At 41.3% G+C, this 12,000-nt stretch overlaps 1 protein-coding gene across 1 annotated transcript in view; it reads left to right on the top strand.

Annotated features, from left to right (window-relative positions):
- Impbeta11 (importin beta11) overlaps positions 1-12,000 on the top strand; it is a 219,058-nt gene that overhangs the window by 154,605 nt on the left and 52,453 nt on the right. The window contains exon 7 of the mRNA XM_070085867.1: positions 2,030-2,294. Within this exon, the coding sequence (XP_069941968.1) occupies positions 2,030-2,294 (265 nt within the window). The remainder of the gene's footprint in view (positions 1-2,029; positions 2,295-12,000) is intronic.

Genomic DNA, 12,000 nt, shown 5'->3' with positions numbered 1-12,000 from the left:
TATCTATCTCTTTCAACACACCAGCCGTATCCCACCGAGGCAAGGTGGCCCAAAAAGAAAAACGAAAGTGTCTCTTTAAATTTAGTAATTTATACAGGAGAAGGGGTTACTAGTCCCTTGCTCCTGGCATTTTAATCACCCCTTACGACGTGCATGGCTTATGGAGGAAGAAATCTGTTCCGCTTCCACATGGAGTGTGGAGGAGGCATTACTTAGAATGAAAGGGGGGTAAAGCAGCTGGAACTGACGAGATAACAGAAATGTTAAAAGCAGGGGGGATATAGCGTTGGAGTAGTTGGTATTTTTGTTAAATGTATGAAGCAGGGGAAGGTACCCAGTGATTGGCAGAGAGTGTATAGTGCCTTCATATAAAGGAAAGGGGGACAAAAGAGATTGTAAAAAATACAGGGGAATAAGTTTACTGAGTATACCAGGAAAAGTGTACAGTAGGGTTGTTATTGAAAAAATTAGAGATAAGACAGAGTAGGATTGCAGATGAGCAAGGAGGCCTTAGTGGGTAAAGGATGTGTAGATCAAGTATTTACATTGAAGCATCTATGTGAACAGTATTTAGATAAAGGTAGGGAAGTTTTCATTGCATTTATGGATTTAGAAAAGTCATATGATAGTGGATAGAGGAACAATATGGCAGATGTTGCAAGTATATGGAATAGGTAGTAAGTTACTAAATGCTGTAAAGTTTTTATGAGGATAGTGAGGCTCAGGTTAGTGTGTGTAGGAGAGAGGGAGAATACTTCCCGGTAAAATTAGGTCTTTGACGTGGATGTGTAATGTCGCCATGGTTGTTTAATATATTTATAGATGGGGTTGTAAAGGGAGTAAATGCTAGGGTGTTCGGGAGAGGGGTGGGATTAAATTATGGGGAATCAAATACAAGATGGGAGTTGTCAGTCACTTTTTGCTGATGATTCTGTGCTTATGGGAGATTCTAAAGAAAAGCTGCAGATGTTAGTGGATAAGTTTGGGAGGGTGTGTAAAGGTAGAAAGTTGAAAATGAACATATATAAGAGTAAGGTGATGAAGGTATCAAATGATTTAGATAAAGAAAAATTGGATACCACATTGAAGAGAGGGAGTATGGAAGAAGTGAATGTTTTCAGATATTTGGGATCTGACGTGTCAGCAGATGGGTTTATGAAGGACGAGGTTAACCATAGAATTGATGAAGGAAAAAAGGCGAGTTGTTCTTTTAGGTGTGTGTGGAGACAAAAAAAAGCGTTATCCATCGAGGCAAAGAAAGGAATGTACGAGAGTATAGTACGTACTACCAACATTCTTATGTGGGTGTGAAGCATGCGTTGTAAATGCTGCAGTAAGGAGGAGGTTGGAGGCAGTGGAGATGTCGTGTCTAAGGGCAGTGTGTGGTTTAAATTTTATGCCGAAAATTCGTGGTGTGGAAATTAGGAGGTGTGATATTACTAAAAGTATGTCAGAGGGCTGAAGAGGTGTTGTTGAGGTGGTTTGGTCATTTAGAGAGGTTGGATCTAGGTAGAAGGACTTTGAGAGAATATATATCTGTAGTGGAAGGAAGGCAGGGTAGGAGTCGTCCTAGGAAAGGGTGGAGGGAGGCAGTAAAGGAGGTTTTGTGGGCGAGGGGCTTGGATTTCCAGTAGGCGTGAATGAGCATATTGGATAGAGAATGGAGACGAATGGGTTTTGGGACCTGACGAGCTGTTGGAGTGTGAGCAGGGTAGTATTTCGTGAAGGGATTCAAGGAAACTGATTAGCCAGATTTGAATCCTGGAAGTGAGAAGTACAATGCCTGCACTTTAAAGGATGGGTTTGGGATATTGGCTGTTTGGAATGCCATGTAAACTGTTGTATCTGAGTGCCTCTGCAAGGACAGTGTGTGAATGATAGTGAATGTTTTGAACAATGATGAAAATTTTTCTTTCTCCTTGGGTCGCTCTGCCTTGGTGAGAAACGGCTGACGTGTTAAAATAAAAATTATGTATAGTATATAAATTTTTGCATTATCTCAAAGAATATTTCTTAATACTTTTATTAGGTATGGCAGTCGTTTAGTTGGGACCTTTAGCTCAATGCTAACAGATATGAAGGGCGAAGGTATGGTTTTGGTCTTGCGAGCAGTGGAGATGATACTTCGTGTACGTCCTGCTGAAGGGGCATCTCTGATTCAGCCATTGTTGCCTGGCGTTATTAAAGCAGTCGCTGAAGGAGACCAGTACCCAATGATTATGTCAATGTATCTCTCTCTGGTGGCTAGATTGGTCCTCTATGCTGAGCCTATATTTATGTGGGCTGTTAACCAGGTTAGTGATCTCATGTTTTCCAGATTTTATTTCAGCTCACTACCCATGTAACAGATAACCTCTCTCTCATTGCTTTTATAAGGATTGACAAGTTAAAATTCAAGGTAAAGAAGTTTTAATTGGCCGTGAAAGGCCTTCGACATTCTGTTTTGCTTTTATTGTGATTCATTCACTGGAAAAAATGCTTTTGTGAGTACAGCCATAGTAGAAAGCTTTCCATCTAAATATAGTATGCTTTACTGTCTTGGTACAGTACAACCTCTCCGCACTTACCGATGTACTCGTATACTGACAACTTGGAGTTACAACTTGTTCTCTGAGTCGGTATTGTATGCTGTACAAGAACTTGGGTCATGGAAATGGGCAGCGCGGTGTCTCAGCATCAAACATCTCAATCTCCTTTCTACAGCCACTCAGTATACTAGCTTTCACAGTCTCCAAGATTGCGTATTTGTACAAATTTGTACTTTATTGTGCACCCCATAGTACAAGATAGTTGGAAGTGCAGCAGCACTTGGGAGAAGAAAAAAAAGAGGAAAATAGAAAAAGTACAAAAGTTCACAGTGAAGGGGTTAGCTGGTGTGTTCGTCTGTGTGTTACATTCTCTGTCTCTTGTGGCAGATTAAGAAATAATTACTCGGTGAACAAGGTATGTGAACAAGGCGTGGAGTTAAAAGATAAAGAATCACACATAAAGTGGAAGTTGTCACAGTTGCTCTTTGCTGATGACACTGTGCTCTTGGGAGATTCTGAAGAGAAGTTGCAGAGATTGGTGGATGAATTTGATAGGGTGTGCAAAAGAAGAAAATTAAAAGTGAATACAGGAAAGAGTAAGGTTATGAGGATAACAAAAAGATTAGGTGTTGAAAGATTGGATATCAGATTGGAGGGAGAGAGTATGGAGGAGGTGAATGTATTCAAATATTTAGGAGTGGACGTGTCAGCGGATGGGTCTATGAAAGATGAGGTGAATCATAGAATTGATGAGGGGAAAAGGGTGAGTGGTGCACTTAGGAGTCTGTGGAGACAAAGAACTTTGTCCTTGGAGGCACAGAGGGAAATGTATGAGAGTATAGTTTTACCAACGCTCTTATATGGGTGTGAAGCATGGGTGATGAATGTTGCAGCGAGGAGGAGGCTGGAGGCAGTGGAGATGTCATGTCTGAGGGCAATGTGTGGTGTGAATATAATGCAGAGAATTCGTAGTTTGGAAGTTAGGAGGAGGTGCGGGATTACCAAAACTGTTGTCCAGAGGTCTGAGGAAGGGTTGTTGAGGTGGTTCGGACATGTATAGAGAATGGAGCGAAACAGAGTGACCTCAAGAGTGTATCAGTCTGTAGTGGAAGGAAGGCGGGGTAGGGCTCGGCCTAGGAAAGGTTGGAGGGAGGGGGTACAGGAGGTTTTGTGTGCGAGGGGCTTGGACTTCCAGCAGGCATGTGTGAGCGTGTTTGATAGGAGTGAATGGAGACAAATGGATTTTAATACTTGACGTGCTGTTGGAGTGTGAGCAAAGTAACATTTATGAAGGGGTTCAGGGAAACCGGCAGGCCGGACTTAAGTCCTGGAGATGGGAAGTACAGTGCCTGTACTCTTGAAGGAGGGGTGTTGATGTTGCAGTTTAAAAACTGTAGTGTAAAGCACCCTTCTGGCAAGACAGTGATGGAGTGAATGATGGTGAAAGTTTTTCTTTTTCGGGCCACCCTGCCTTGGTGGGAATCGGCCAGTGTGATAAAAAACAAAAAATAATAATAATAAAGGCTAGTGGTGCATTGAGGTATATGTGGAGACAAAAATGTTATCTATGGAGACAAAGAAGGGAATGTATGAAAGTATAGTAGTACCAACACTCTTATATGGGTGTGAAGCTTGGGTTGTGAATGCAGCAGCGAGGAGGCAGTTGGAGGCAGTGGAGATGTCCTGTCTAAGGGCAATGTGTGGTGTAAATATTATGCAGGAAATTCGGAGTGTGGAAATTAGGAGAAAGTGTGGAGTTAATAAAAGTATTAATCAGAGTGCTGAAGAGGGGTTGTTGATGTGGTTTGGTCATTTAGAGAGAATGGTTCAAAGTAGAATGACATGGAAAACATTTATATCTGTAGTGGAAGGAAGGCGGGGTAGGGGTCAGCCTCGAAAAGGTTGGAAGGAAGGGGTAAGGGAGGTTTTGTGGGCTAGGGGCTTGGACTTCCAGCAGGCCTGCATGAGCATTTTTGATAGGAGTGAATGGAGACGAATGGTATTTGGGACCTGATGACCTGTTGGAGTGTGAGCAGGGTAATATTTAGTGAAGGGATTCAGGGAAACCGGTTATTTTTATATAGCTGGACTTGAGTCCTGGAAATGGGAAGTACAGTGCCTGCACTCTAAAGGAGGGGTTTGGGATATTAGCAGTTTGGAGGGATATGTTGTTTGTCTTTATAGGTACAGCAGGGCCCCGCTTTACGGCATTTCACTTTACGGCGTTCCGCTAATACGGTCATTTCAAATTATTTATTTATTTATTTATAAATTTTAGCATACATACAGAGGTACAAAAAAATACAGGTAAGAGCAGCATGCCAAAGCCACTTATATGCATAGCATTACGGGCTGGCTTAAAATTAACTTAAGATTAACTAAGCAATGATGAAATCAGTGATAAGACATTATTGTAAACGGATAACTATAAAATACAAATGAGTATTACAAAGACAGGTCATATGGTTGCATGCATTGCTGTTCATTCAGGTAGTGTATTTAAAAAAAAAAATTACAGAGTTAGGTTTAACATTTGTGTGATATAATTGTGAGTAACATTTAGGATATACAATTTATATGGTTCAGTTATTCAGTATTTATTTGGTTTTGAGTGAGTAAGTGAACTTTGAGAAGAGACTTGAATTTATAAACAGGTAGTGTTTCTTTTATATTTACAGGTAATGAATTCCAGATTTTAGGGCCTTTTATGTGCATTGAGTTTTTGCATAGCGTGAGATGGACACGAGGAACATCAAAAAGTGATCTGTGCCTTGTATTATGGTCATGTGTTCTGTTGAGGTTGGCAAGGAGATGTTTGAGGGGAGGATTAATATCAGAGTTAAGTGTTCTATGTATGTAATAAGTGCAATAATAAGTATGGATGTTTTGTATGGTGAGTAGGTTGAGTGTTTTGAATATTGGTGGAGTGTGCTGCCTGTAGTGAGAATTTGTTATCATTCTAACTGCAGCCTTTTGTTGGGTAATGAGTGGTCTGAGATGGTTAGTTGTTGTTGAGCCCCATGCACAAATTCCATAGGTGAGATAGGGGTAAATAAGAGAGTGATAAAGGGCCAGGAGGGCTGACTGTGAAACATAGTACCGTATCTTCGATAGTATGCCTACAGTCTTGAAAATTTTCTTAGAAATTTGTTGTATATGTGTATGAAATTTGAGTATTATCGAGGTGGATTCCTAAGAATTTTCCCTCTGTTAGCTTTGTGATAGGTGATCCGTTTATCGTTATGTTAATAGGTACATCTGTAGCTCTGCTACCAAACTGAATGAAGTAGGTTTTGTCAATGTTTAATGTAAGTTTGTTAGTCCTCATCCAGGTAGATATTTTCTGTAATTCGGTGTTTACAGTATTGGCTAGCGTGACTGGGCTCGGGTGAGAGAAGACGTATGTGGTGTCATCTGCAAAAAGTGTGGGTTTGAGTAATTGCGAAGCATTTGGTAGGTCATTTATGTATAGGAGAAAGAGAAGAGGGCCAAGGACACTTCCCTGTGGGAGACCAACTGTAATTGGTTGTGCGGAAGAGCTTGCCCCATTTGCGTACACATATTGGCTTCTGTTGCCGAGGTAAGACTTGAGGTAGTTGAGGGAGTGCCCTCTAATACCATAGTGTGACAATTTTACGTGGAGCAAGTCATGGTCAACTGTATCAAAAGCTTTACGTAAGTCAATGAAGATCCCCAGTGGGACTTCTTTTTTCTCTATTGCAGTGTATATATGTTCTAGCATGTGTAAACTGTCCACACGTAGATATACGTTCACGTGCGGCAGGCTCCGAATGTAGATCAGCGTTTTATTTTTCATTCCTTCAAAATTGGCCCAATAGGCCTGAGTCGTTTAGACATGAGAGAATAGATGTGTGTACTCAGTGTGTACACATGAAAAAAATTGGGGACACTGGGGTACCACGGGGTAACACCAGTTAGTTTCAGCTCCATCTTGGGTCAACATTCAAATTCAAAGTTTATTCTCTATAAAGATTACAATGTTGAATTTACAGAATTTGGTTGTGTGGTTTACATCATGGCAGACCCCCGTGATTCATTAACGTCTCGTCGTATTAACACTCTACTATTCTTGAAAAGTGATACAGAACATGAGTTTAGTGGTTTTGATTCCGATATAGCCACTAAAGATCAATGAATTAGTGAAACTTTTGTTGATAACTCAGATGACCCTCAGGTCATGACCTCTGGGGTGGTCAGTGTGGATAGTGTGGACAGTATGGCCATACCAGACCCTCAGTCCAGCACTTCTGAGGTGGCCAGTGTAGCCACAATAGACCTTCAGCCCAGCACCTCTGGGGTTTCTAGTGTTACTTCCCAAAGGCAACTCTGCAAGAGGAAATTATCATTTTCCATGTGTTTTGGTGATAATGATAGTGAAAGTGATATAAGTGACGATGATAAAATTGATTTTATGCCGATAGATGATTCGTCAAGTGAAAGTGATTATTATTTCCAAGTGAAACGTACTTTTAGGCATCATAACCCATGTTCAAACAGTGTGCCACATGTAGTCAGCGGCAAGGGTTGTAAGAGGTCACGATCCGAAACCCCAGCCACTAATAGTGGTAGTAATAATGAAGGTGAATATGCTGGGATGGAGGAAGAGGGGGATGGCATGGTGCCTGGACCTCGTGGCACAGTGGGTGGGCAGACAAAGGACTGCCAGGCACCCTCGCAACCACTTGCTGCCTCCACTCCCGTCCCCCCCTCATGCCACAGGTCCACCCTGCACTATCTGATCGCGAATGTACACCATTTGTGCCTCATCCTTTCAATTTTGATGTCAGTGGAAGTGGCATCATGCCACAGTGTCCCATCACAAATGAGTCTACAGAGTTGGACTATTTTCAACTGTACTTTGATGAGCCGATAATGAACCTAATTGTTACCCAGACTAACATGTACTGCCAGTATACAATGGACCACACAGATGTTTGAGTCTTCATGGCTGCGCAGGTGGTAAGATACAACTGTGGCTGAAATGTATTTATTCCTTGGCACTGTCATGGTTATGGCACACACATGTAAGAACAGTATAGCACGCTACTGGTCCACAGACCACTTCATCAGTACTCCAGTCTTCCGTGACCTCCTTTCCTGCAACAGATTCGCTCTATTGCTACGAATGTTGCACTTCTCAGACAGGAATACGCCAAACAGAAATCATCTCTTATACAAAATCCGGGAGTTGTTTATGTATCTGAAGCAAAAATTCAATGCCTACTTTTATCCATTCAAGAACATTGTTGTTGACGAGTCCTTGGTTCTGTTCAAGGGACGACTGTCGTTCAAACAATATATACCAAGCAAACGTTATCGTTTTGGTATAAAAATCTGTTATGCGTGACAGTGAGACTGGTATTGTGTTGGATGTCATTATCTACACAGGGAAAAATACACTCAGCGATACCGGGAGCATGTTGGGCATTTCTGGGGATGTTGTTGGCAAGATGGGGTCATACCTTGGCAAAGGTCATACATTGTTCACAGACAACAAATATACAAGCCCTATGCTTGCAGATTTCCTATGTGCGAACAAGATTGATATATGTGGAACAGTGAGAAGTAGAAAACACATGCCAAGGTTCACTGGAGGAAGTCTAGTAGAAGCATTTCATGCCAATGACATCATGGCACTGACGTGGCATGACAAACTGGATGTGACATTGCTGTCAACCATCCACAAAAACGAGATGGTACAGACAGACTGAGCAGGTTCAGCAATGAACCTATTGTAAAGCCAGCTGCTGTCTACTATATGAACAATATGCGACTAGTCGACAAGTGTGATAGGATGATCGGGTTTGTTGACTGTGTGCGTAGGAGTCGCAAGTGGTATATAAAAGTTTTTTCCACCTTGTAGACATTGCAATGCTCAAAGCCTTCAACGTGTATGAAATAGACTGGGAAGCAACAACAATATGCAGAATTTACCCTCGATGTCATCAAGCAGATAGCGAAAAGTATGGTACCACACTTGGTACTTGTCACTCCACAGCGACCTGTCAGTCCACAAGAAGAGGGGGAAGTGCCCGACCGAATAATCCCTAACTGTCACTGCCTGGTACCATTACCATCTACTCCAAAGAAGAAGTACTCTCAGAAAAAGTGTTGTGTGCTTACACTAAACAGTGACCCCGAGTGTGAAAAGACGCATGATACGCGAGTCAGCAATGTGGGGTGGCACTCTGTATGAATCCATGCTTCTTGGAGTACCATACAGTGGTGGACTTCTAGAAACATAAATGAGACTTGTAATTTTTTTTTTTTATTTATAAACAAGTCGGTCGTCTCCCACCAAGGCAGGGTGGCCCAAAAAGAAAGAAAATCCCCAAAAAGAAAATTCTTTCATCATTCAACACTTTAACCTCACTCACACATAATCACTGTTTTTGCAGAGGTGCTCAGAACACAGCAGTTTAGAAGCATATACATATAAAGATACACAACATATCCTTCCAAACTGCTAATATCCCGAACCCCTCCTTTAGAGTGCAGGCATTGTACTTCCCATTTCCAGGACTCAAGTCCGGCTATATAAAAATAACCGGTTTCCCCGAATCCCTTCACTAAATATTACCCTGCTCACACTCCAACAGATTGTCAGGTCCCAAATACCATTCGTCTCCATTCACTCCTATCAAACACGCTCATGCACGCCTGCTGGAAGTCCAAGCCCCCTGCCCACAAAACCTCCCTTACCCCTTCCTTCCAACCTTTTTGGGGATGACCCCTACCCCGCCTTCATTCCCCTACAGATTTATACGCTCTCCATGTCATTCTACTTTGATCCATTCTCTCTAAATGACCAAACCACCTCAACAACCCCTCTTCAGCCCTCCGACTAATACTTTTATTAACCCTTTGACTGTCGCGGCCGTATATATACGTCTTACGAGGTACCGTGTTTGACGTATATACTATACTCATAAATTCTAGCGACTTCAAATCAAGCAGGAGAAAGCTGGTAGGCCCACATGTGAGAGAATGGGTCTGTGTGGTCAGTGTGCACCATATAAAAAAAATCCTGGAGCACGCAGTGCATAATGAGAAAAAAAAAGACCGTTTTTTTTAATTAAAATGCCGAATTTGTGGTCTATTTTCGTATAGTATTTATGGTTGTATTCTTGTTTTCTTGGTTTCATTTGATAGAACGGAAAACATATTATAGAAATAGAGGTCATTTTGATTGATTTTACTATAAAAAGAACCTTGAAATGGAGCTCAAAGTAGGAGAAATGTTTGATTTTTGCCAATGTTCAAAAGTAAACAAATGATGCCATTGTCCAATAAATGTCCAACTAGCCATTCTAATATGCAGTCATGAATGGGTTGATGTTATTTATACAATTATTACAGTATTGCAGTAGTCTGCATAATAGTAAGTCTTCTATTTTTTGTTTGAATAAAAATTCAAAATAGAAAGCAAGAGTAATATCATAGGGGCCTGGAGACATGACTGATGAACAAAGAAATTGTTATTTTAGAGCCAGGAATGTCTGCATTGTTCATTCTGGACCTTATTTTGAAATTGTCATATTTTTTAGTTTTCGTGAAATTGGCCAAATTGCAAATTTCTGACAACATTATTAGGTAGTTGAAATCGGTAAATGGGCAATTTCTTGTACTCAATCGATGGAAAAAAGGGATCTCTAAAGAAATAGCTATGAGTTTGGGCGACTGGAACAATGGAATTAACCGAAAATAGGGCTCAAAGTGGGCGAAATCGCCGATTTGTAAACAACGCCGAGGTCGCTAACTTCGCGAGAGCATAATTCCGTCAGTTTTCCATCAAAATTCGTTTTTTTTGGTGTCATTACAATCGGGAAAAGATTCTCTATCATTTCATAAGAAAAAATAATTTTTTTTTTTTTAAATTTTGCGACACCAGGAGACACCTCAGGATTGGGGGTTGCGACAGTCAAAGGGTTAACTCCACACCTCATAATTTCCACACACCAAATTTTCTGCATAATATTTACTCCACACATTGCCCTTAAATAGGACATCTCCACTGCCTCCAACCACCTCCTCGCTGCTGCATTCACAACCCAATCTTCACACCCATATAAGAGTGTTAGTACTACTATACTTTCATACATTCCCTTCTTTGCCTCCATAGATAACGTTTTTTGTCTCCACATATACCTCAACGCACCACTAACCTTTTTTCCCTCGTCAATTCTATGATTAACCTCGTCCTTCATAAATCCATCAGCTGACATGTCAACTCCCAAGTATCTGAAAACATTCACTTCTTCCATACTCCTCCTCCCCAATTTGATATCCAATTTTTCTCTATCTAAATCATTTGATACCCTCATCACCTTACTGTTTTCTATGTTCACTTTCAACTTTCTACCTTTACACACACTCCCAAACTCATCCACTAACCTTTGCAATTTTTCTTCAGAATCTCCCATAAGCACAGTATCATCAGCAAAAATCAACTGTGTCAATTCCCATTTTGTATTTAATTTGCCATAATTTAATCCCACCCCTCTCCTGAACACCCTAGCATTTACTTCTTTTACAACCCCATCTATAAATATATTAAATGACCATGGTGACATTACACATCCCTGTCTAAGACCTACTTTCACTGGGAAGTAGTCTCCCTCTCTTCTACACACCCTAACCTGAGCCTCACTATTCTCATAAAAACTCTTTACAGCATTTAGTAACTTGCCACCTATTCCATATACAGTGGTTCCTCAATAATCGTCCGGCCTGAAAGTTGTCCATTTCCAATATTTCGTCTAAACATTGGCTCGCAAATGGTCCATTAACTCGCTAATCGTCCTTCGTTCTGGACGCGCACTCACGGCTCTGAGCCGCCTCTGCCTCCCTTCCCAGCAAGTGTGCCATTGTTTACCAGTGAGCAACGGTCCCCTCACGTGTTCATAAGAAATATTTCATAATATTCCATTCATTTTAGTGCTTGCAAGTGCTAAATAAGCTGCCATGGCTCCAAAGAAAGCTCCTAGTGCCAAGCCTTTGGTAAAGAAGGTGAGAAATAAGATTGAATTTAAGAAAAACATCATTGAACAATATGAAAATGGTGTACTTGTGGTCTAACTGGCCAAGATGTATAACATATTCCATACAACCATATCTTCCATCATAGCCAAGAAAAAGGAAATCAAGGAAGCTGTTGTTGCTTGGAGAAAATTGTGGCCAGATTGTGTCCACAAGAGGGATTTTGGAGGGTTTGTGCCTGACCCTGATGAGCCGATGTCCATTGTGAAATCTATTGGGACATTGGGGAGTTCCATGGGGTTGGATGTGAGTTTGGAGGATGTGGAAGAGTTGGTGGAGGACCACAATGAAGAGTTAACCACTGAGGAGCTGCATGAGCTTCAGCAGGAACATCAACAGATTGCAGCTCAGAATCTTGCTGCAGAGGAGGAGGAAGAGAGATGGAAGAAGGTGCCTTCTTCAGAAATTAAGG

The sequence above is a fragment of the Cherax quadricarinatus genome, chromosome 17, assembly GCF_038502225.1.
Source record: "Cherax quadricarinatus isolate ZL_2023a chromosome 17, ASM3850222v1, whole genome shotgun sequence".
In the NCBI taxonomy this organism is placed as follows: domain Eukaryota; kingdom Metazoa; phylum Arthropoda; class Malacostraca; order Decapoda; family Parastacidae; genus Cherax; species Cherax quadricarinatus.
The sequence above is the reverse complement of the archived record's forward strand: the minus strand, read 5'-3'. Positions and strand labels throughout refer to the sequence as shown.